Raw genomic sequence first — 25989 nt, forward strand, 5'->3', positions numbered from 1 at the left:
CAACACCAGCACGCATTCACCTTGGGCTGGGAATCCCGCAGAAGGAAAGCTTAGGGTAGAGATGAGAGAGGGCCGGGGGCCTGGAGTCAAGGCCAGAGGGACGTGGAAAGTTCCACTCTCCCTGCTTGGCTGGTACTTCACCACACTCCACAGTTTAATCATGCAAAGCTGCAGGCTGACAAACCCTCCACAGCATTGCTTGTCTGAGGGAGGATATGGTGAAACAAGTGACAACGTCTGTGATGAACACAAGTACTCACCAACTAGCCCTGTCTGTCACCCTAGTTGTATGACAGCATGCAATGACCCAGCGGCAGGAAGAGGATGATGCCCCAGAGAAGTGCAAAGTGTGGCTGGTGCATCAAAGCCTGATGATGTAATCACCATTACCTGGAGGACAGCTGTAGGGAAGTACTGGCCACATGCCGGCTATGGCAATTGCTCTTGGCATGTCCTCCTTTCACTATGCCAAGATCCCAGTGGGGTTCTTTCCCCCATTCTACAGATAAGCAGATTGAGGCTGAACCCACTCACTTGACTTAGGGCTCTGCACAGATGGGTGGCAGAGGCAGAGACCAAGCCGACATATCCAATGTTACTAGCTGTGGCTCTCATCGGCCTTGTTCAGGTAAACAGACCAAGTCACAGAAATGGACACTGTAGAACCAAGTCCTCAGAGTGGGCGTTTGTCCAGTAGATGACAGTAAGGACCAGATCCATCTGGGTCTGGGTGATGACTTCCTGTGTTCTGTGGCCAGTTTCTAAGCTCTCCAGCCTCTGCTGCTGGGCCTGGCCAGAATGTGAGGATTAAAGTTGACGTCTTTGCTCACTGCCTGGTGCAACCCAGGTGTTCATGACCTGGACTGCCCAGCCAGCCTCTGCTACTCCCCCCACCAAGGTGAACAGCTCTGCAGCTGACTACAGAGACAAGAATGTTTCCTTCCAAACTCAGAGACATGGGTATTCTGGGAGGTGTTTGCAGCCATCCGTGTTGTGAGAACCAGGGGCTGCCAGAGAAAACTGAATATTGAACGGCAGCCCCTGGTTGAGGAAAGGCAGTGCCTGGCATCAACTCAGACAGGTGTCCAAGTCACTTGGCACTCTCAGGCAAATATATACTCATATGCATGCTAGTGTGTGTGTGTGTGTGTGTGTGTGTGTGTGTGTGTGTGTGTGTGTGTGTCCCTGCCAACATGGAGCTGAATGTTCCTCTTCTATAACCAAGACCTCTGCTTTGGACACTTCAGCATATCCTTTGATTCCCAAGACAGCCTTTGTTTCTTGTGCCGGCATTCCTCCTCCTCTGACTCCCTGTTCCTCTTTTTCTCCTGCTCTTTGATAGCCTCTGTGGCTGTGGCTCTTTCTCTTTTTCTCGTACTTTGCCTAGGCTTCCTTGTGCTTCAGACATCACCTCTCTCTGTTTCCATTCTCTGATTCTCAACTTTTTTTTTTTTTTTTTTTTTTTTGCCTTTCTATTGGACTCTCTGCGCCTCTCTCTGTCTCCTCCTATCTCTGCCTTTCCCCCACCTTTGTCTCTGTTTTCCTATGACACTCTCCTGGAGATGCTGAAAAGTGGCCGCATTGAAAGTGACAAACAGCGCTACACCAGAATCCACCCCCGGGCTTCACGAAAGCATCCTCCTCCACACCCGCATCACCAGGAGCAGCTATTGTGTCTCACTCGGGTCCAGGGAGTTGAGTGGAAGGACCCGGGGGTCTGAGTGCTGACTGCTCTGCCACTCCCCCATTGGTTCCTGGCAGCCTGTGCTCTGTGAGCGAGCGCTGAGAGGGCTGAGCGACAGGGGGAGACTCTCATCTATAAAAGGGGAGTAAGGCTCCAGAACTGCCATAGGGGGATTTGGTAGCCCTCATCGCTTCCTCTGTGGCACTTCTCTGAGCTAGAGTCAGGGTGCCTTCTGAATCTTGGATCGGCCACCCCACCACCTGGTCAGCCAGAAGCCTGCCAGGGACAAAGCAGTAAGCAGGTAAGATCCGCAGGGCGCTCAGGCTCTCTGGCTTTATGCATGTGCTCCTGATGCTATGCATGGGTAAGGGTGGGAGCTTGGACTGGGGAAAGTTAGGTTTGGGTCTGGTTACTCAGCACAGGAAATCATAGTTTCAAGGTGAGTTTACAGAAGATCAGAGAGTCCAAAGAGCTGCCTGTCCTCTGGAAACCATGCCCTGAACAGTCCTGGCGCCCACAGGTGCTAGCGGGGCTTCGGCTCTGCCCACACAGCAGTACCCACACTAGTTTTCAGGATCTGAGGAGAAGGTGGCAGCCTGAGTGGAAGACTGAGAGGTTTCACTAATTAGCGTGATCTTAAAGGTCAACGTTCTCACTGGACTTAGCTTACACAGGTTGGGAACGTTAATGAGGTTCAGGACTCGGCATTTGCCAAGTACCGATCTGCACCATCAATGCATAAATAAGTGCCGTCCTTTTTCACTCTTTTTGAATCACATTTAATCTCTGACAAGGTGCTGATTTGAGTGGCTTCCTTTGACTTCACTCAGAATGAAGTCTGGGGTTGTTTGGTTGAAAGGGAACTCAGAAGGAAAGCAGGAGCTCGGCTGGATACCCAGTCTGAGGGGGACTTCCCATGTCAATTTCACTTTGAAAGGACTTGTTGCTTTCCTGTAAATCACAGTCCCGTTACTGCTGGAGGCAGCTAAGTTAGGCTGGAGGAGGCTCTTTTGAGGAAAGTCACCGGCTCTCTGATAGCAATGCTCATGTTTAAAGAAAGTGTTGTAGAACCCCAAAGTTTGACATCACCAAAAAGCTGGCGAGCTTCAGAGAAGGCGACTGTAGTCACCTCGACGATTGAACAGTAAATTCTGTGTCTTGTCCCTTTCCCCTGGGTGTGTGTGTGTGTGTTTTCTGAGAACCTCTCAAGATTTACAAGTATTCCTTAATAAAGCCTCCGAGCTCTTTAGGTTATTGGATCTGGTTTCGAGTACCTTCCCACAGAGAGCAAACCTTCATTATCACCCTTCTGCCAAGGGTTGGTGAAATACACACTGATATCTTTCTAACCTGACAGGCGTTGCTGTCAAGATCTGTTGCAAAACCTCTCAGAATGTCAGTCCTTTTCTGTTCCTAGTCATGGGGGCTTCACGCCTACGCTCTGCTCACCCTCCTCCTCTGCTCACCTCACCTGTGCTCCCATACCACCCCACTTTGTCTTTTGTTCTGTTTTTGCAGGTCATTCATCCCCAGGCTTTGAGATCTGCGTGGGGGAGCTCTTGAAGCAGCCCCAGCAGGGTGAGTTATGTGTGTTGTGTGTGCGTGTGTATTAACATAATCCTGAGCCCACTGCTTTGTCCTCATTGTGCTAAGTGTGATGGGCGGCAGGTGACTCCTCTTGTCTCCAGGAGTAGCTGGCAGATGGGAGTGTGGTGTCACAATGGGTCCACACGGATGCTGTGTGGTAGGATCCACTGTTTTGACACTGTAGGCAACTCAAGTGGTTGGGTCAGGGCTGTTTGAGAAGACACATGGAAGGGTGTGATAACTCTTAGGACTTCCGGAGCTTTACCTCAAGAATTTTCCATGTATTGCCTAAGTGTGTGTGACCCCCCCTGAGCCTGTGCTGAGTTCAAACCCAATGGTCGTCCATTATTTGTTGCATGTAACTTTGTAACGATTGCTTTTCCTTTTTCGGTCCCACCAATATAATGAAGATAATAATAATGTCCTTTCCCTATGTCACTACAAGACTCCCATGGGAGGCTGTATGCGCCTGGCATTTGGTAGGCACTCAGTAAATGCTATTATGGCTACCTCTCTGATGACTCAAAATGGCTGGCTTCAAAATGAAGCCCTCCCCTCTCTTATAAGGCATCGTCAGTCATCCCATTCCATCCTGCTGTGTGCTCTTCCGGGGAAACTTGACAAAAGTCAAATATTTCTGGGACCAGTGTTTCTCTCCCCACTCCTACAGATGACGCCATTGCTTCATCTGCTGCTCCCCACCCCCACCCACCCCTGAACAATGACGTTCCTCCCTGACATCCCACCCCACCTCCAGTTATCCTGACACAACTTTTCCATTTATCAGATCTCTCCCTCATTCTCCGAGGGGTCTGCAGTTGCTGGTTTGGATTCAGAGCGTCTCTGAGAAGGTGTGGTCAGCAGATGATCTCTCTTCAGCAGTTTGTTCCTCTTGGCTGATAAGTGGTTGGCAGATCTTACGAGGTCTGAAAAGGTGCTAAGACAACACACAGCAGACCACACTAGGGGGAGATTGTAGCATCAACTGAGTCCTTTGCAGCTCAGCCTGGATCCCACTCCATACTCCCACAGGGGCTCAGTGGTCATATCTATGAGGCCAGTGACCTGCTCAGGAGTTTCCCCCTCACCCTACCCCCAGATGCCCACTGGCCAGGATGCTTAACCACAGCTGCAGACACACTTGCTGGAGAGTAATGTGTCTGCAGCGGTTTCAACTGCCTTTGCCCCCAGTCTTATTCTATTTAACTTGAGAAAGGTTTACCGAGCAGTTATTATGTAGCTCAAGGGGCAGTATGGGGAGGGAGCAGGACACCACATTGGCATTGCCTCCGTCTTCTTTGCCCCTCCCTTTTCTTTCCCATTCACCCACTTGCCCAGCATCCACACTGCCTCTGCACTCCCCCTCCCCCCGCCCCTTGTCCCTTTCTTCTGACTGTTCATCTCTCTCCCTGCCCTCTCATTTTCCTTTTGCTATTCTCCTTATCCTACAACTGTTCAAATGACAATAAGGGAAGGGATTCCTTACAAATCCTACATGAGAAACATTCCTTTAAAACTGCAGCTAATGCTATCACTGAGACCCTGACTATGGCGGCCGAGACAACGGGATTTTGCTTCTGTCAGACTCTCTGCACAGCAAATGTAATGACCTTTGGGTAAGACCTGCTCCTATGTCCATGCTTTGATGCTTGCTGAACAATAGATTGGCTCATTTTCTGCTCAGGACCCAAGCCAAACTGCAAACTTATGGCCTGTGTTCTATTCGTGATCATATCTCAACAAGGAGCGCTTCCAGGTTTCAGAGCCTTCCTTCGCCAGCCCCTTGGGAACCCACCAAAACGAACTTGCTGTTTTCCAGTAAAGTGAAAAGTCCTGAAATTGTTTTATTTTCAGGGGTGCGTGGAAGTCTTGGGGATAGCCTGCAGGACATGCCATGTGCCCTTACACCTCCGGTCAGTCTGTGTAGTCGGCAGATCAACTCTGTGCCTAGTTCCTATCTTTCTGAGCCACTGTATTCCCATCTAAGTGGGGCTGATATTGCCCAGCTGGCTGGTGGAGGTAATTCACATAAAAGATGTAAAGCATTTTTGGCTGTCAGGTGGGAGATACTGTGAATTCCAGCCTTGCCACTAGGGGCGCTGTTTCTCTCAGCCCACAATTTTCCCCTTGAGCCTAAGCCTTTACTGATAGCCTCTTGAGGAGCCATCTGGAGACATTCTGCCTGGCACAGAACAGTGGCGCAGTCTTTGATAGATTCTAGGGTGGTTGTCACTGGAGGGTCACAGACACAGTGGTGTGTGTCAAGGAGGGTGTGAGAGCTGCGTCCTCCTGACTCATTGTGTGACCTTAAGCAAGTGACTTCATTCTTACCTTTTCCCATTTCCTCTTCCTCCAAATAGGAATAATCGTATGCAGACGTGGCTCCCAGGGATAATTGTGATGCTAAATCACGCCATTATTATTCAGCCCTGGCTTTTCAAATAAAAATGCTTGCTGCCTCTGGAGCCCTGGCTGACTACAGTAGAGATGCCTCTGAGCAGGAGAGGGGGCAAAATCAAATCAAAACAAACCCAACTCTTTCAAGGAACTCTGGATCAAGAGGGAAAACAGTTCCTACTGTGCGCTGGTCCTTTAACAGACACTGTCCAGAGGCTCAAGGAGCGAGGGAGCTGGGGGCTGTCTGAGAAGCCCATGGTTTGACCGCACAGAGAATATTAAAGTTTCAGGTGATGACCCTTTTCCTTAATGGATTCTGCCACCAGCAATGGCTTTGAACTTGCTGGGGTGCAGGATGCAACCTGCCTCTACTGCAGTCAGCCCACCTGGCCTCCTGTCAGGAGATTGTTATTAGATATTATTAGATAATATGTCTGCATGTCTGAAGACATAAAAAAAATAAGCTGAAAGCTATCAGACTTGTGTCAGTCGAATGAAACAGGCTCAGCATACTTTCTTGGTGAAGGGTCAGACAGTAACAATTTTGGCTTTGTGGATGTCGGAGACCTTGTTTCAGAAGTCAAGGATGCTCTGTGGCATGTACACACTTGTGGACAGCTGTCAGTGGGGCCAGGGTTCTCCAGATAAATGGAATCCATAGAAACCCACAGAATCTGTGAATGGGAAGAAAACATTTGGGCCATGTGATTATGGAGTAGGATATGTCCCGATTACCCATTTCTGATTGTTAGGATGATCAAACCTCTTTCCTCCACTGTCTTTCCCCACAGTGCTCTTATGCGTGTCTTGAGTATGGCCAAGGACGCATTTTGTGAAGTGCCAGGTGAAGTGGATTCATCTAGGAAGGCTCCAACCTACCTCCCCCTGGCTGAGCAAACCTCATGTTTGCCTTCCCATTTCTGAATCCATTCAAGGTTAAAGCTGCTTTCTCCTCAGTTTGCCACAGATGGAGGCAGCTCACAGCAGGTCAACTTCCCAGTTCTGTCCCTCAGGGACAGTTCCCAATGAAAAGGTGGAAATCTCTGCCCCACCCTGATTCTGGAGCCACCAACTTTGCTCAGCAATTTGTAAAGCCTTTAAAGGTGTCAAAACAAAACAAAACAAAACAAAACCACAGCTTTCATCTTAAAGGGCATAAGAGAAAGTTTATTCTGGAGCCATTTTAAGTGACCATGGTCTGGGAACACAGATGGAAAATCCACGTTCTGATATGGAAGCAGTTTCATGAAGTTTTATCATTTTATGGAACAAAGAAATTCAGAAATCAAGGCAAGTTTGAGATACACTGGTGTGTACATCAGAGAGGCAGGTACAGGAAGATAGGGGAAGCTTTTCGGAGGCCCAAGATGCTATCTGATGACATTCTTAGCTTTTGGGTTGGAAACCAGTGTGTCTGCTAAGACAATAGATTCTGAGGGTTTTTTTTTTTTTAATCTATTAGTCACAGGATATTAGCTCTGACACAGAGGTGGGCAATGGATGGTTGTTCTGGGAGCTGAAGATAAGAAAACTAGCTTTCGTACCGTTAACAATCCAGTCTCTCCACAGTGCAGAACTTCTCATCAGTTAATCAGTCTGTAAATACAGCTTCTTTTCAGGAGTGTGTGTTCACAGGAAGGAGGAAATCAGATGGGGGTTGTCTCAAGGCCAGCGTGTAAAGACACATTCACCCTCAGGGACGGAGCTGATAAGCTGGGTCGTCTATTCACAAGTCAAGAGAATTCAGAGGAGCAACTTCCCTTCTCCAAAAATCATTTAACTCTAGGAATTCTGAGCAAATCTGCATAAGCTTGGTACATTGTAGCTCCTGAGAAGCAGCGATTGTTACAGGATTGGTATGCTTATGAGGGGTACCAGCTCCCCTCCCAGGTAGTAAGCCCCACGCAGGGCAGAGAATGTATCCATCATGTGTTGGTTCTGTGTCCTTTTGACTCTCTTCCTTTCCTTTGTAGCCCACATAAGACCAGACTGCCGCCTTCATATTTTCTTATTTAAAGTGCCTACTGTGTGCCAGGCATGGCTTAGAGTGTCTAGTGTGTGCCAGGCATAGGCTTAGAGCGCCTAGTGTGTGCCAGGCATAGGCTTAGTTAGAGTGCCTAAAGCAACCCTCACACTCTTTGATACCATCCCCTCTGTATACTGGAGAAAGCCGATACCTAGCAAGGTCGGTTTTCCCCAAGAGGTGGTTAAGTTGCCAGCTGGAATCTGCACTCTCCTCACTAAACAAGCTCAGGGCCCTGCAGCCAGGCCCAGCAGGATTGGGCCTCGCCTTTCTCAGAATCACTGAACCCCCTTCCCTGCCCCAAGCTGCTTCTCCAAATTGTTTGAGTTGGCCATCCAAGGGTGGCAGATACAAATGTCTGTTAAGTGCTCAGCAGGAACAGTGGGGGGCCAGTCTCTCTCTCTCTCTCTCTCTCTCTCTCTCTCTCTCTCTCTCTCTCTCTCTCTCTCTCTCTCTGTGTGTGTGTGTGTGTGTGTATGTTGTCTCAGAGACTTTAGACTGTTTGTTTCTTTTAATTTAAAAATCTCCCAGTTTTAAAATGTCCGTTTATTCACACATCAAACTTGCATGGATCTCCTCGTCTCATCTGAATCCTGGATGACATTCTGGGAGATGATCCATTCATCTGTTCAGCTACTCATCCATCCATCTATCCATCCATCTACCCATCCATCTATCCTTCCATCCATCCATTACTGCACGCATCAACCCATCCATGCATCAAATCATACAAGTTGGTCTTCTCATGGCATTTCGAACAAATGAAAACTATAGCTAGGCCCATGAGGCTGGCACAACCTGACCTCTGCCCCCTTCCTGGCACTTAGTACTCCAGTGTCTCCTTTACATAGTTTTCTCAATGTGGCCTGCTTCTCATGGTCAAATATACCCCACACGCGCATAGGCAAGAGCTTTGTATTTACAAAATCGCCTCTCGTGTTAGACTCAGATGGTCAGATATAATTCTCTGCTGGGGCTAGCATGGGTGGCTGCAGGAGATCCAGGGAGGGATCACACGCCCAGACAGACTTCTTGGTTGTGAGACCTGAGGCTGAATTCTAAAGAGTGTGTGAGAGTTAGTCAGGTCAAAAGGTAGTGGGAGTGGGTGACAGCAGTTCGAGGCAGAGGGAACTCTGTATGCAAGGGTTGGTTGTATAGCATGTGTCCTTGGCTATGGAATTAAAGTGGCTTAGATGAGCCCAGGTCAGGCCGAGCTCATATCAGGATGCAGTGTTCTGTGTACTTGCTAGGATGCTGTGAACAAATCTCTTTGCACCTCCACGTTCTCTCCACTACAGGAATAATCTTGGTTTCAGCCTTATGGGGTTGTCTTGAGGACTGTGTACAGGGTGGAGCACAGACATGCGCAATGTGCACTTCACAAACACAGGCTCTTTGTGTTGGGAGAGATGCTGAGTACAGCCAGAAGAGTCAGATCTTTGGAAGGCATTTCAGAGCCTGAAGGGCTGGCACAGAGCTGGGTAGCAGCACAGTCAGAGGGGAGTGTCAGGAGAGTGCTCTGGCTACTGTGCAGATTGTGTCTAGGGGGATATGCTTGGATCTGCTCCAAAACCCGGCAGAGGCTGAAGGTTGCAGGGTGGGGCAAGGAGATGGAACGGTCTGGGAAGTCATCAGTGGACAAGAAGGCACGGTCTGCAGTAGACTGTCTAAGTGCCAATCTCCCTTGGCCCCGGGGGAGTCTGTAAAGCAGGCACGGTAATGGCACTCATGCCTTAAGCTGCTGTGTATGTGGTTAGTTCAAGAGGCTGCTCAGAATGGCAGGTACTTAGCTACTTCATCACCTATATCATCACACAGAAGCTAAGATGCTGGCACCAGTTTTGTACAGAGAAATTGAAATTGGGTCTATTATAGAGCTCACTGGTATGGAAAGTCTCCCAACAGGTTGCTCAAATCTTATAACAGACCAGACCTGCTTTGATCAGCATCAGAGGAAAAAAAAGAGCCATATATTTTGTCTGCATGGAAATGGTGCATTCACCTGCCCGGACCTTTGGTTTTGCTCTACTGATAGAACGCAGGAGAAACCCAAGGGTCACAGAGACACCCACAGTTCTGTGTTTTTCCACTCCGAGCTTCCCTGTGCCAGCAGCAGTTGAGCCCAGTCTGGGAGAAGCACATGGGCCTGCTTCTGGCCTGAGCTGGTGGGTAGACTAAGCCTGGGGTAGGGTCGGTGCTCTGTGGATTGTTGCTGGGACTCATAGAAGATTTAGCTGCTGCTGACTCAAACCTGTTCTACAAACTGCAATTATAAGGTGGAGAGTGGGCCCGCACCCCAGCTTCATTCACTGCTCAGGGCAGGATGTGGGCAGCTCTCTGCAGTACCAGCACCCCTGTAGGGGCTTAGAATGGAGGAATCTCAATAGCGGCAACTGAAGCTGACCGTGTACCTTAAGAGAGGATACTTGTCCTGGGGTAATCCAGGGTTTTGGCTCATGGCTGGGATCTTTGGAGCCCCTGAACATCAGAAGAAACAGAGCACTTCCGCAGAACCTGGAGGGAAGATGGACACTGTTTCTTATCTTGGAGGCAGTAGATCAGGATGTCTAGGTGGGAAGAGAGTAACGCCCCAGGTGGCTGCCCATGAGTCCCTGGGGCATCACAGCTCCACTTGTAAGAAGAACACACAGTGATTTGACTTCTAACGAGTTGTCCGATGAGACAGGAGTGATGCTTCAGTTGTTAAGAGTGAACCCACGCTTGGTTCCCAGGGCCCATGTCAGCCACCTCACAACTGCCTGTCACTCTAACTCTGGGGGGTGCAGGGCTCCTTCTGCTGGCCTCCAAGAGCACCTGACATTATAGCATGTATCCTACACCCCCCACCACCACACATAGACATATAATTAAAAATAAAATAAAAACCTTTTTAAAACTTGACTATGGCCGGGCGGTGGTGGCGCACGCCTTTAATCCCAGCACTTGGGAGGCAGAGGCAGGCGGATTTCTGAGTTCGAGGCCAGCCTGGTCTACAAAGTGAGTTCCAGGACAGCCAGGGCTATACAGAGAAACCCTGTCTCGAAAAACCAAAAAAAAAAAAAAACTTGACTATGAAAGGGACAAAGTTAACGTTTTGCTTTAATTGCAATATAGTCGCATCATTTTTTGGTTTTCCTCCCCCCTTCAAGTCCTTTTCATGTCATCTCCCTCCAGCCCCTCCCATATTCACCCCCTTAAAAGGGACAACTTTTTGTTTTTCTTTTTTATTGGATACTTCCTTTATTTACATTTCAAAATGTTATCCCCTTTCCCAGCTTCCCCCCCTTCCGGAAACCCCTATCCCATCCTCCCTCACCCTACTTCTATGAGGGTGTTCCTCCACCCACCCACCCATTCCCACCTCCCCACCCTCGATTCCCCTACACTGAGGCATCTATCAAGCCTTCATAGGACCAAGGACCTCTCCTCCCATTGATGCCATTCTCTGTTACATATGCAGCTGGAGCCATGTGTACTCCTTGGTTGGTGGCTTAGTAAAGGACAACTTTTAATAGACTCTTTTTTTTTTAATGAACCATCAGCTCGTCTGCTAAGCATTTGCAAAGGGCCTACTATGTGCTGGCTGGAGTTTTAAATGCTAGGACAAGAATTTAAGTCAGCTAAGTTCTATGCCTTTGAGAGCTAATGTTCTAGTTGGGGAAATGATAAAGGCAGATACCTCAGCTGGTGGGAGCCTGTGACATTTATTTTATTTAATGCAAGAAAGGAAGTCTTGTGAAAACCTGAGGTCCAGGATTCCAGACAGAGGAAGAGAATGCACGAGGGTCCTGAGGCAGGAACAGGCTAAATCTGAGGCCCACAAACAAGTACTTCGGAGAGGGCAAGGGATAGTCTGTGTTCAGAGAGTTTGTGTGCGTGTATGCATGAGTGTGTGTGTGTGTGTGCATGTATCAAGGGGCAAAGCGCTCACACAACTAGTTAGGGCGTGCACCATTGTGATGGAAGAGGTACCTGTTGCTGACAGGTGAAGCCTAATCAAGGAAAGACAAGTAACAAGAAGACAGGAAAGGTTCTCCACGAAGAGGAAAGAGCATGAGCAAGACCAGGAGGTGAGGCAGAGCCTGGCACAGCCATGAAAGTAGATCTCAGGTCTGAGGTTGGGGTTAGAGAGGGGGCCAGACTGGTGGGATGTGTGACAGTGAGGCAGAGGGGGAAGCCTCACTCTACCTAATGGGCGCCATCTCAGAATTAATGTGCCGAGGGGGATAGTTCATGAAATAATGAGGGAAGCCAAGGAGGGAGGCCAGCATGGAGAGGGGTGAAAGTGAAGCAGTTGTCAGAATGAAGGGCAATGCTGAAGTAAAAAAGGAGAGTTCCAAAGACCTTGGGAAGAACAGAAAGAGCAGAGGTGCATGTCAACAGGACAGCCCTTGCTTCTATGTCCAGCGTATAGCCTGGGGACTCAGCACATAGGGACAGTCCTGGAGGTTGGTGGTCGTCACAGTGTGACTTGAAGGTGGACAGACCAGATCAATCCCTGACTTACTGGCTTCCTAGCTGTGCGGAACCATTTTCCCATGCCTCAGTTTCTCCACCTGTCAGGTGAAGACTATATAGCATAGCCTGCCTTGCAGAGTTAGTACGTGGATTGTCTACAGAGAGAAGATCCCAGGAAGCAGTGATTACTCAGCTCTCAACCCTTCCTGAGTCCTTGGCCTTGACTCCCAGGTTCCCTCCCCAGCTTCTGTGTCCTTGACGACAGGGTGGGAAGGAGAATGCCTGCTTCGTGCTGCTCTTACGTCACACAGGAGTAAGAGATGGCCTTGTCTGCTTCAGACACACTTCACCATCTTGTCCTTCTCTCTCTCCAGCAAACGAGTGAGACAGAATGGCGTGGTCCAGGCTGATGCTGGCAGCTTGCCTCCTTGTGATGCCCTCTAATGTTATGGCGGACTGCCTGTCCCTGTGCTCCCTGTGTGCAGTGAGGACTCAGGATGGGCCCCGTCCCATCAACCCCCTGGTAGGTCTCAGCAAGGTTTCTCCATGTTATTCTATTTGTGTGTGGAGCCCAGAGAGGGGCGGTTGCATATCTGGGCAGCTGTGCCTCTGCCGCAGTGCATGGAGTAGACAGCCGGGTACCGAGGTCTGAGGTTGTCTACTTCCCACTGCATTCTAGATTTCATTACCATGGCTCCCCAAGACCTGCACAGAGGCCATGTCTCCAGGCAGCCTACTGCCTGGCAACGGGGTGTAGACCATGGTGTGCTCGCTCTGCCATCTGAAGCACTGGGTACACATTCCAAAGCTTCCTTTCCTGGCTGATAGGCACCTCCAAATTCAGTCTCCTGGCAGAAGCTATCACCATGACACTCTCAGAATCTGCCTTGTCGGGCTGGGGCTCTCTTGGGCCTGGGCCTTTTCTCCTGCCTGGCTGATGTTATTTTGACTCATGCTTTCTCCCACACCTCACCCAGCAGTAGTGTTTGTTGGCTGACTGTGGTGGACAACACTCAGGCTCGGGTTCTGGCCCTTTCTTGCTCCCTTACTCTGGAACTCTCTCCTGAGTCTCATTTTCCTCATCTAATGAGGGTTGATTCCCTGAGATCATGATGATTAGTGTTTAATATCTTGACTGGTCTGTGTTCACTGAGCTGCACACAGTGTGTCCATCACACAGTGTGTCCGTGCTCACTCTTAGGAAAGCAATGTGGCTAAGCTTGGGGACCCCAGGTCAGACCTTCAGAATTCAAGCTCATCACTGGTGTTCCTCATCACTGTCAGCATCATTAGAGTCATGGAGGCGATTGAATACAGAACTATGACATAGAGGCTGAGCCCTTCCATCCCCCAAGCACATTCTTTCTGCTCTTCTGATAAGCTTTCAGTCTCTAAAGTGTTAGTAGTCCCCTCCATCCCTGATAGAGGTCGGTAGAGCAACTAGGCCCTTTGAAAGGGCAAAAGAGTATGCGCGGGGCAATCGGAAGATCTTGTTTCTACTTTTGGCCTTGCCACCCGTGTCTCTGCGCCTTTGGGATAGCTGCCTAGGCTCTGTAAGTCTAATTTCTCATTTCTCACATGACGAAGCTCTTGCATCCTTTCAGATTTGCTCCCTGGAGTGCCAGGACCTGGTGCCGCCCTCAGAGGAGTGGGAGACATGCCGGGGCTTCTCATCTTTTCTCACCCTGACTGTCTCTGGGCTCCGTGGCAAGCATGGCTTGGAAGATGAGGTTGCTTTGGAAGAAGGCTACAGTGCACTAGCCAAGCTCTTGGAACCCGTCCTGAAGGAGCTGGAGAAAAGCCAACTCCTTACCAGCGTCCCAGAGGAAAAGTTCAGGGGTCTCTCCAGCAGCTTTGGCAATGGAAAAGAATCTGAGCTGGCGGGTGCTGACCGGATGAATGATGAAGCCGCACAGGCGGGCACGCTCCATTTTAATGAGGAAGACTTGAGAAAACAGGCCAAACGCTATGGCGGCTTTTTGCGCAAATACCCCAAGAGGAGTTCCGAGATGGCCGGGGATGAGGACGGGGGCCAGGATGGGGATCAGGTAGGGCATGAGGACCTGTACAAACGCTATGGGGGCTTCCTGCGGCGCATTCGCCCCAAGCTGAAGTGGGACAACCAGAAGCGCTATGGTGGTTTCCTGAGGCGTCAGTTCAAGGTGGTGACGCGGTCCCAGGAGAACCCCAATACCTATTCTGAAGATTTAGATGTTTGATGCATAACACTTCTCCTCCATGGAGTTGGGTCTGCCCCCTTCCTTGTATTAGAGCCCCCTGCTTCATCCTCCTGTGCTTGTTCCTCTGCTTGCTCCATTCAGCACTCCCATGAGAACATCTAAGCGCACCCCACCCCGTTCTGCTTGTTTTCAGGCAGGGAAGAGTGGAGACCCCCTGCCAATAGGCCCAGTGTCCGGCTCAAACCCCAAGACCTCTAAACTACCACTACTAGTGGCTTTTTGACATCAGCGCAACCGCTCTGTCCCTGTGACCCTTGCCCATCCCAGAATCCAGAGAAACTTGTTCTTTATTCCTATTCGTCTGTGGTTTCCAAACTTCACTGAACGTGTGCTCCTGTTGGAAGAAAAATGAGCACTTCCTGGTAGTATTGCATGGGAACCGTGAGACATGCAGTGTAGAAACATAAAACCAGATACATGCAAATGAGGATCCTAACTATATTCTCAGCCACAGAGGCTCTTCTTATGCACCCTACCCTGGAGGCCATAGGCTAAATGAAAAGCCTTTTCAAGGACAGGGATTATAACCCTAGAGAGGCCGGGCCTCTAGCATGCTAATTGTCTGTACACCCAGAGTCCTCATAGTTTCAAACGTTTCCTGGAAAAACCCAGCTCCTAGACCCTGGTTAGGGCGGTGCCTTTCCCAAGGGTGAAATCCCCTTGCTTATGATGAGAAGCCATCCTTCTGAAGGCTGACGTGATAAAGGGGGAGCAAAGCAAACTAATTTGTTCTGTACAACAAATTCAGAATTTGGGCCAGTTCCCACAGCCCTCATTAAAACCGATCAGTATCACACTTCTAGCCCATGAGGAATTGCATCGGAGTGGAGCTGATGCGGCTGGGCACAGCTGTGCTCTTCAGTAGTTGAGTTGGCTGCGGGAGCCGGAGCCATTTGGCTGAGCCATTTGGCCCAGCTTATGCACTGGCACTGGGAAGGGGATCCAGAAGTGGTAGCTGAAGGAGAGACTGTCCCGCCTCAACACTACAGCAAGTCTCATTCTCTCTGTCTCCAAATAAAAGCAGAGAGAGAAGAAGACAACTGAGTGTTCAGGATCAAGTGGATTCGCTGGATTCAAGTAACCCAGAGTCAGAGACAAACAAGGTCCTCTTTGGTTTGACCTCCCCGTCTCCAGGCAGATAGTTAGATGATGAGTTAAGGGGATGGGGCTGGACAGGAGAGGAAGCAGACTGGATTTGCATATTTGATAGGGAGCAGACTGGATTTGTATATTTGCATAAGATATCTTGAGTGTCCCTCTCCACACACAGGTCACAGCCTGTAGAGCCCTTCATGTGTTCTGAAATGTGTAGATTGTTTTACGGCGACTTGTGTGCTGCTTAAAAATCACATTTATCCAACCTACTTGGGACATGTGATCCTTAATAGGTCTGTGTAGTTTCCTGCTTCTCTGGTATAATAAATAAAGTTATGCGGATGGCTTGCTGTGTTTGCATGAATATATTCGTGTTGTCTCCAGAAAAAGTATATATATATATATATACATATATGATATGTAGATACTTACACAAGCACACACACATGTATAGCTGTATTGGAGGACTGAACCTAGTTCCTCATGTGTGATAGGCAAACACTCAACCACCAAGCCATAGCTCCAGCCCCTCTAGTCATAGAAAATACAGTGTGGAATAACAGAAAGCAAGTGTTTTACAGATTCACATCTGTAAATTGAGTCTGTGTAACTTTGGGCAAGTCTCTGATCTCTCTGGACCTTACTTCTTATTTCTATAAAATAAAGATGAATAGGGCAGTGTTAGTAGTATGGCTGAGAGGATCAGATGAAATCAAACATGTAAAGTTCCCAGCACTTAGTAGGTTCAGTAAACGAGAGCTTCCTTCCCCATATGGTCTTAAGGAACAATGGCAAAGTTGGGCATGTGGCAACAAAATAGGGAGAACAGAGAGAGGTACTGCAGCCTCAGGGGCCATTTCCTGTGCAGGGAAACCGGGACAAATCACAGATGTTCCTAACAAGAGTAACTGTGTTAGTGGCAAACATATACTGTTCTCTGCTAAACAGCCATCCATCACTGAGTGGTGCATATAAGGTGTCCTTATGTGGGATGTGTCTGAATGGCTGTAAATGTGGGCTCCAGTGGGACCTTTGCTTAGAGTAACTTCCCAGAAAGCACAGGGCCAAGCGTGTGACACTCATTCTTTATTCATTTAATGAGGTACTAATCGAAAGCCTGCTGTGTCTGGAAGACCTGTTGCTAGGTGCTGGAAGTGCAGGAGACGGCGTGGACATGCTCTCTGTTCTTACAGTGTCATAGAAATCCCGCTTTGGAAACTGCACTCTAAAGGCTCAGCCTTATTCATAACTTTGCTAGCAGGCAATGTACCAAACTGCTTTGTTTAAATCTGTAGTTTCTTACAGTTTTTATAGTTTGAGCAACAGTGTTGAATTCTCCGACCACCTCAGGGTACTCTCTGGGTCCCGTGACCACCGATAGGAAGTGTTTACTATAGTTCAAGCATGTGGGTAGACATGGGCATTGCTGGGAATCATTAGGACATCATCGCTTTAGGAAACAGGGTTTTGATGTCTAACCAGACAGCTGTGTCAACTCTTTCTTAAGGTAGATTTACAGGCATTTGCTTTTCCCAAGGCAAAAGGAAAGAGATTCAACCAAAGCTGGCCAGAGCACAAATTTCAGAACTCAGTAAATCGTGACTCGTTCTGTCTCTGCTTAGCCCTATAGCTCTGGGACTGAAATACTTAAGATATTAGCAGTGCATGGCAGCAGTAAGACTGTCTTAGGTGCTTATTAATTACTGAATATTTAGGATGGATATATAATATATAATATTCAACATGCAATATATAATATACAATATAATGTATAACAAATATGATATATGATATATATTCCTTTTTCAACAAGTTAGAGTATCAACAAGTAAGGACAAATAGTGGTACTTGCTATAAAGAAAATAATTGGTCTGCAGAATTGGAGGACAGTAAAAATGTCCAGGAAATCCTTCTCTTTCTTTCTTGGTGGTCACAGGAAATGAAGTCTGAAGGAACCTGAGCTTTGAACTCATTTCATCCAGCCACACCCAGGTCCAAAGCAGACACTTAAATCTGCCTGAGCACATTTGTAGACAGACACTTCTCAGCATTGCTCTCCACTTTGGTGGGTCAGAGTGTCATCTCTATCACTTTTACCCACTGGGTCCTGACCCTGCTATCCGTCAGCCTGGAATGTTCTTTAGGGAAGACCTTTCTGTCACTTCCAAACAAGTGTCTTATGACTACGACAAATGTCTTATGATTACAACAGGCAATCTGTTGGCATAGGTAGAACTGGAAAAAGGTGCTCTCTGAGGACTTGAGGAACTGCCTATCAAAAGGCTCCTTCTCTTCAGTGGTGAAGGCTCCTTATATTTTTTAGGTGGCTTCCAAAAGTTCCAGGTCTTGCCAATGCAGGTTTCTGTTTTATGCATTATTTTCACAGTTGCCCTAGCCAACGCTTTATTACACCTCTTCAGCAGCGTTTGGATCCTATGATCAATAATGAGCTACTTCCAGTCATCACAGATAGGTATGTGTGGTGCTCTGGTGGGTCAGAGCATGAACATCATAGAGATAGGATGGAGAAAGGGCTGGCTCAAGGTGGGTGGGGGTGGAGGACTGGAGCATGTTTCCCAGCAGTTAGGGAATGTGCCAGACCACACAGCAGCGAATCTCTCTCCAGCGAGTCGAAGGACTGGTGGGGACAGGGAGAGCTGGCAAGCAGATGCTATGGGGAATGTGCAAGAGACTTCAGACATCTGGCTCTGCATGATGGCTCTCAGTTGGAGCTAAGTAATTATAAAAGAGTATTACAATATGCACAGCTGTGTGCTTGACACCAGACATCCCTCTCGCACCACTTTATGATTTCATTTTTCAATTTTGGAAAAATGAGAGCTAGCCCTTAAAATTTCCCCTCTATAGGACTCCACAGGATGACCAACAGAGTCAACTAAACTGGACCCTTGGGGGCTCCCAGAGACTGAGCCACCAACCAAAGAGCAAGCACAGGATAGACCTAGGTCTCCCACACGTAAATGTGCAGCTTGCTTGTCATGTGAGACCCCCAACAATTGGAGCAGGCTTACCCTGATTCTGTTGCCTGACTGTGAATCCCGTTCCCCTAACTGGGCTGCCTCGTCTGGTCTTAGTAGTCTGGTCTCAGTGGGAGAGGATATCCCTAGTCCTGTAGTGACTTGATGAATCAGAGAGGGTTGGTACCCAGGGAGGGCCTCCCCTTCTCAGAGGAGAAGAGGAGGTAGGAAGAGGGGATGTGTGAGGAGGAACAGGAAGGAGGGGGGGATGTGATTGGATGTAAAGTGAATAAATAAATAAGTTAATGAAAAGAATTCATCCTCTACGTTATGGATTCCACAATAGTATTGTTCCAGCTTCCGTTTTCTAGGTTACCTTCAATGGTGACCAAGAGGCAGGCCTATGAAGGGTGGACAACACGGCTCTAGGGGCACAGGGTATTTTGGGCTCAGATTTTCATTCTCTTGAGTGGAGAGGAGAATACTGACTTTACTGTTATGGGAGCATCAAGTAAGTCTACAGTATACCTGACTTGCTTAAGCCATGTGTGCTACATACTGTTATGTTCTGAGAGTCTAGGCCCATGGCCCACGTACTGGTCTCACTCTGTGGATCAGCCACAGCAGGGCACTGGACCGCCTCAGAACCCGGTTTCTGGTGGTGACTCTGATCACGGTATGTCTGATACCACCCGAGTAAGGCACTTGCCTGTTGGAAGAACAACATTCTACTGTTGGTATGAAAGCAGTGGCATTAAGTAATTTTCCAGGGATTGTAACCTATGTGCTACGAGAGCCCCTCAAGTGTGGATACTTAGAACATTTCCACACCCCAGAGGACTCAACAAGATCTGTTTTAATGAGCTATCTGTGGGGACAGAGACTATCATAGCCCTTCCAGATTCCTGAGCTTCTGTCCCTGCCCACTGGCACTGGCGACCAACATACCAACACCCTGGTAACCTTTAAAAAGCCCATTACTAATAAGCAAGCAGTTTCTAGACAACATCGAATACAGTCTCTAGATAGGAACTTTGTTCATAATGATCATGACCGTCATTACCATTCTCTGCTTTGGGTCACCCCTCCAAGTCCCTCATAGGAACCAACCTAGCGATGGGGCATATCTATTAATTAAAGGCTCCAAAGTGAGACAACAAAAATCCCCACCTCAGTCTTGGGAACAACTCTTCCCTAATAGATGTCAGTTTGACATCCATAACGCTACACAGGAGTGTGCAGATTTATAACAAAGATTTATAATTACTCCTCCAATGTGTAAATGTGCGCCCATATTGTTCTCACGCACAATTTGTCGTGTTATGTCTAATTTCAGTTGAGTCCGTTATTTGTTCTCGGGAGCCTTTATTACTGCTGACAGGAAGTGTGTTTTCTGAAAGGGAGGACCTCTCTTGCTCTCCAATGCTTCCATACCCCTGCCAGGCCCCTGCAGGAGCTGCCTTGAGGGGAGATTTCTGATAATTGACAAGAGGAGTGAAATATTGAGATTTGAGAAAGGGAGACTGAACAGAGTCCAGGCCCATGGGCCTGAGTATTGTTCTAGCTCTGCACAGCAGCTGAGACAGGGGACTGGGCCTCTTCAGTTTCCATTAAATGCTGCTGATAACATTTCCAGTTTTCAGGAGCCTGCACATGATGATTGGTATCTGTCAGGAAATTCTGCCCAAAGCCACTGAGTTTTTTCGTTGCATCCTATCCTATATGAATGAAGGAGATGGTTTCTACCCTATGATTTGAGAAAGTTCTCAGACATGCAGGAATACCATCCAGCTAAAAGTTGTTGCATAACCAGAGCAGTGTCTTCCCTACCTGAATTCACCTCATTTCTGATGACCACTATTGAGCATCTACTGTATACTCAGCAACAGGCAAGAGGCAAGCGATCCATTGGAGCTTAAACAAAGTACTAGTTCACAGGGTTCAATTCTCAAGGAGGGATAAAGTATCTACATAGATGGATCTGACAAGGGTTGGGTGAGATGGTTGTGAGTTCTAGGGGGGGAAAGAAAGGGAGGAGGGAGTGAGGGATGGGGGGAGGGTAGCCACTTAGAGAGGTCACAATGGTACCTCTGAAAGGGTGGCATAAGACCAGAGATGTATAAGGTTGGCATTAAGTTGTAGTTGTCTAGATGTGTGTGTGTGTGTTTGTGTGTGTTTTCCATGCACAGAGAATGGCAAATTCAAACACTATCAGGAGAGTGTGTGATTATTTGTGGTAGAAAAGCAAACAGGAGGGGCTGAGGGAGGGCAGGGGGTAGAAATGGAGCAGAAGTCAATGGGAGCAGATGGCACTGGGCTTCTGCCCTCTTCTACCTCATACTGTTACCCATGACAGCCTCCAAGGGTCACTGTCGCTCAACTGATGGACCCTGGAAAAGACCCTTGACCCATGGGGGATAAGAGCTTCTGGAAGGACATAATCTAGGTCAGGTCAATTGGCATCGCCAAAAAATGATGATGGAAGGTTCTGGAAGTAACCAGAAGTAACTTTTCTTTCCTGGTATCAAGGGCCCAGTCATAATAATTTCTCTAAAACAGGCAGCCAAGGGAATTGGGACTTGGGGTTCACCGGGTGGTTCAAATTCCTCACAGGCAGGGGGTAGCTCTGGAAATGCTGCAGGTGGGGGCTGGGAAGCCAGTTTGCAAAAAATCAGTAGCACTTGAGAAATTATCCTGCAGAAGATACACAGAGCTCCTACCTCCCCATCCTTCTTAGCCTGAGAAATGTAGCCTCATGCTTTGAGCTTTTATGAAGAAAATTGGTCTCTGAGTTGTTTTATATAAAAAAGATTCATCATTGTCAAGTATATACATATCATATTTTTTTTTTGTGAATCAAATTGGATTTCAGTGCATTGGAGACTATTGCTTTCAGTTTCTTTTCTTTTTTTTTTTTTTTTTGATTTTGCAGGTTATACTACTTCTTGCCCGTTTATAAGCATCTGAAAACCATCAAGAATGTTCATGTGAAATTAATCAAGAGTCGGGATTGAGACAGGGAGTTTTCACTAACCCCTTCCCTGGGGTCCCTTCCCTGGGGTTAGTGTATGACCTCTGAACTCAGAACTGTGTAGTCCAGCTGGGGAGAGTCCTTAGAGCAGTGGTTCTCAACCTGTGGGTGACAAGCCTCTAGCTCCAGAAATATCTACACTCTAATTCATAACAGAGGCGAAATTACAGTTATGAAGTAGCAACAAATGTAATTTTATGGTTGGTGGTCACCACAGCACGAGGAACTATGTTAAGGAGTCACAGCATTAGGAAGGTTGAGAACCACTGGCTTGGAGCAAATGCCAGTAGAAAAAACCATGGAGAGTTATTCTGACCCTGCAGAGGAGAGAGAGGAGCTTTGGGCACAGAGAGCAGAGGCCTGGGTCCAAATGATGGCTCGAGGCGGGGCAGATAGCTGAAGTGCTACAGGGACATTTCAGATACAGGAAGAGCTTCTTCATGTAAGCCCTGTAGGTGGCCAGTGGGCCTCATCTCAGAAATGAAGAAAGCAAGTAAAAGATCTAATCAAAGAAGCGGCATGGCCAGGGTGCTGATTGGAGCAACACTGTGCACCAGAGCAATGCTATACCAAGGGTTTAAAACCTCACACTGCTAGGGCCATTCTTCTGGCCACGCCATGTATGCTGCTGGATGCTACACCATTGCTGTCAACTGATGCCCCACATCATTCATTCACTGCTACCCCAGATCTCACATTTAAGGCGAGACAGGGCTAAAGATGACTGGGTGGTTAAGAGTGCTTGCCGAACAGACATGAAGACCTGAGCTCTGATCCTAGCACCTGTGTAAAAAGCAGTTCGTGGCTGTAACCCCAATCTTGGGAGGCAGAGACAGGAGTGCCAGTGAGGCTTGCTGGATGAACAGCAGCTCCAAGTTCAGTGAAAGACCTTGTTTCAAAGGAATAATGGAGAATCGGTAGAACAGGATGTCCCCTTGTGCATACTGGTACACACATGCATCTACCACACCCACAAGCACACACACACAAAGAAAAGGAAGGTGAGCCTGGGCTTGCTGGCACACACTTGGGAAACATTAGCAGGTGGATCTCTGAGCTTGAGGGCAGACTGGTCTGTATAATGAGTTCTGGCTAGCCAGGGCTACATAGTCAGTCCCTATCTCAAAAACAAAAGCAAGCAAGCAAAAGAGAATGAGACAAAGGCAGGATGCCACACACCCACCTTACAGTGGCAGACACTCTCCTTCCCCACTCTTAACACCGACTGATCCTTTTACAGTCTCCATAGCAGTGTCTGTTCCAGAATAGCATATGGTTGAAACGGTGCAGCACAGCCTCTGCAGGGGCTTCTTTGACTGAGTGATGGACACTTAAGTTCCTTTATGTCTTTCTTCAGCATCCGAGCTCATATGGTCAGTGGGTGATATGTTCTTAAGGAACAGAGCTGAGGAAAAAAAATACATACTAAGAGGTTTGTTGTTGGTTTGTTTGTTTGATTAGCTTATACAGTATAGTCTGAGCCGTCCAACAGTGTCTGCCTTCACCCTAGGGAGGCCAAGAACCTGGCAGCTGTTCAGCCCACAAAACCAGTCACCCCAGGACCTCCAGTCTATCACTGTTGGCCTGGAAATTTCTGGAGAGCCACTGGGCTTCTGTCCACATTGGAAGGTGGAAGAAACAGTTCTGATGTCGGCAAATAGCAGCAGCAGCAGCAGCAGCAGCAGCAGCAGCAGCAGCAGCAGCAGCAGCAGCAGCAGCAGCAGCAGCAGTAGCAGCAACAGGGTAGATGAACCTGCTGCAAGAGTCAAATGATGTACGTGTACTTGCAAGCACGGTGAAAAGGCAGCAGGAAGGAGCAAGCCTCCACATTTGGGCTGGGTCTCCTCACTTAACAGAACTGCATCAAGAAAATCCCTTACAGGTGTGCCCAGTAGGTCTCTCTACCCTGTGAAGTTATTAACCCTCATGTGAATATTCTCTAGTTACTCCATGTATACACTGAAGGGCATCTTGGCTTTTTTGTGGGAACATAAATTTACAACTAAGATCTTTAATTATTATTAAAGTTGTCACTATATTATGTCATTACTTTTAAAAATATTCTTTTAAATTTACATTTGTGCATGAGCCTGTGTGAGTTTATGGGTGCTACCTCGTGTATCCCTGGAGTTCAGAGGAGGTGTGGAGTTACAGGCAGTAATGAGCTACCACATGGGTGTTGTGAACCCAACCCAGGTCCTCTATAAGAGCAGTGTTTAACCCCTGAGCCATCTCTCTAATCCCTGATAATCCTTTTGAAGTGAGGCGGAATGAGCAAATTCTACATGTGGACCTGAAGGAGAGCAAAGGAGCCAGCCATGATAGAGCCAAGGGAGAATCGTAAGGAGTGAGGAGTGCCTGGTACAACGTGGGTGGCATGGAGATGTGAGGGGGCAATGCCTAGGGCGGCATGGATGCATGGTGATCTGATCGGAGTACTCAGACCACCAGGCGAGCACGGGGATGAAGACTTGGAGAATCCTATTGACTCAACAGCTATCAAGCTACTGGGGCATCATGGCCCAGGCTCCAGAAAGCTCCCTGGGTCTCTAACATCACAGTGTTTATGTAGAAAACCCGAGTCATGTCCCAACAACCACACTATGTCAGAATCTAGGTTCTATCTGAAAGCTAAAGAAACAGAGGCTGGGAGCAGGAGGAAGCTTGCATTCCTGGTCTGACCTGACTTTGGGACTAATAGAACACAGGGAGGGGAAAGATGTGGAGTTCAAGATGTCTGCCGTGTCTATCAGAGTCCTAGCCTGGGCAGACAGCAAGGGCTAAAAGAGCTTCATAACTCAATTAGGCAGTAAGGAAATTAGTGAAGGAAGCCAGGTGACTTCCTACGTGGGTGGAGGGAGGGCAAGGCAGGGGTTGGGGATGGGTACTGTGGTCTCAGATTACAGAGTTAATGAGATGGCCAGAGCCCAACCATCCACAAGATCCACTTCTTTAGAGAAAATGGAGTCCTTTGTTGACATGGCAACCATTTGAAAAAGGCTCTGCAGCAAGAGAGAACACCCTGCCCATCAAAGCAGCTCAGCGCAGCCCATGGGTGTATCAGGATACAATGTATCCAAGACCCCAAACAAAAATGGCTTAAAGCTCTCGGAAAAGTGAGGCTGGGGCAGCTTATGACCCTGCTCTGTTTAGCTTTTGCTGCATAAGCCGTCATAAAACTCAATGGCTGAAAACAATTATGTGCGCTGAGGAGTAACTCTCTGAGGGTTTTTACCTGGACGGAAATGGAGGGCTGCAGAGCTGGGGGACTCCACAGGCAGTCACTACATCTCCTGATGGCATATGCTTGGGCCAGGGTCCCTCATCTTCCAGCAGGTTAGACCAGTTTCCAATGGAGCATGACATTTCCAGTCAGCACTACAAGCAGGCAAATGTGAATGCTGCCTCAGACAACACCCAATGCTGGTTTTGCCACATGTAATTGATGAAAGCAAGTCACGGGCAAGTCCACAGAGCAGGAGGAGGCAAGAAGGCAAGACCACATTCCCAGGAGGCTTGGGTGGACGGTCTTACAAGGTAATCTCAGACTCCTCTACAAAGCTACCAGAATTCCAGGATCCTGCATCCTCACATTGCACTTAGTCTCCTAGGACTAATGGTGACAGAAGTTCAACCATGATGTCTGTGGTCAAGGGGCAAGATGGAGAAACGGCTAAAATAGAGTGGGGAGGACAAATATAGTAGTTATGTGTTCAGAACGTGTTCTGGAAGCAGTCACATAATATTTCTGCTTAAACCTCACTGGCCAGATCTTGGCCACATATTCACTTTGTTACAAGGGATGCTGGGAAGTACCATCTTGGTTTCATGTAACCAAATGGTCAGGCAGGGAACCATGGGTATTGGCTTTGTTGCACAAGGAACTATAAAGGGTGGTAACTCGCACAGGATGGAGAGCTTTTCTCTTTCTTGGGCAAATGCCTTTTAACCTTGCACACTTAGGCATTTGAGATGTAAAGTATTCACGACAATGGGGCGCTTCAGCATAGAGAATGAACAAATTAGCCTACGACTCTAATTTGAAATTTGTAATTGATTATAGACTTGTCGGTTTTCTGTTGAGGACCTGTGACCACTGGTGTGATGTACCAGAGGTCCTGAGATTCACTACACTTTAAGGTCTTAAATTGGATTTTCCAACGTGCTTTAAACTCTGGAAAGTTTTGCTTGTTAGGGCAAATAAGGAAAGTGTTTAAAAATGAAACCGAGTACACTAAATTAGTAAGTCCTGTGTTAAATGTTGAAGATAATTTAATTACCCACACTTGCAAAGGGGATAGATAGTTTTAATGGTGTTGACTATTAATCAAAAGTCCCTTGAAAGTGACTGCAAAGAAACAGACCAAGTTTTGAAAATTGAACTTAAAGGCTTAAGGACAACTGGGAGGTTTTTCCTCAAGAAGCAATTGCAAGGCTCTGACTCTTAATTAAATAACAAGTACTTTGTTTCAAATTAAATAACAAGACTCCTTGCC

General features: G+C 47.8%; 1 protein-coding gene across 3 annotated transcripts; it reads left to right on the forward strand.

Annotated features, from left to right (window-relative positions):
* Nucleotides 1-1586: 1586 nt before the first annotated feature.
* Nucleotides 1587-15822, forward strand: Pdyn (prodynorphin). 3 transcript variants are annotated; one of them, XM_029470256.1, is made up of 5 exons: nucleotides 1587-1985; nucleotides 3203-3262; nucleotides 4794-4887; nucleotides 12524-12672; nucleotides 13754-15822. In XM_029470256.1, the coding sequence occupies exons 4-5, from the start codon at nucleotides 12541-12543 to the stop codon at nucleotides 14366-14368; spliced, it is 747 nt and encodes a 248-aa protein (XP_029326116.1). In that variant the 5' UTR covers nucleotides 1587-1985; nucleotides 3203-3262; nucleotides 4794-4887; nucleotides 12524-12540; the 3' UTR covers nucleotides 14369-15822. The 3 variants fall into 3 exon arrangements, with proteins under 3 accessions (XP_029326116.1, XP_029326120.1, XP_021012673.1); XM_021157014.2 differs by lacking the exon at nucleotides 4794-4887 and having other exon boundaries at nucleotides 1588-1985; XM_029470260.1 differs by lacking the exons at nucleotides 3203-3262; nucleotides 4794-4887.
* Nucleotides 15823-25989: the final 10167 nt, after the last annotated feature.

Source organism: Mus caroli, unplaced genomic scaffold (assembly GCF_978045245.1).
Source record: "Mus caroli unplaced genomic scaffold, Mus_caroli_1 scaffold_2, whole genome shotgun sequence".
NCBI classification, from domain to species: domain Eukaryota; kingdom Metazoa; phylum Chordata; class Mammalia; order Rodentia; family Muridae; genus Mus; species Mus caroli.

Bases quoted from the DNA above. Each gene is read 5' to 3' on its own strand.
- Pdyn (XM_029470256.1), top strand. From the start codon at position 12,541: ATGGCGTGGTCCAGGCTGATGCTGGCAGCTTGCCTCCTTGTGATGCCC. The intron at 12,673-13,753 runs GTAGGTCTCAGC...GCATCCTTTCAG, and splicing joins CCCGTCCCATCAACCCCCTG to ATTTGCTCCCTGGAGTGCCA.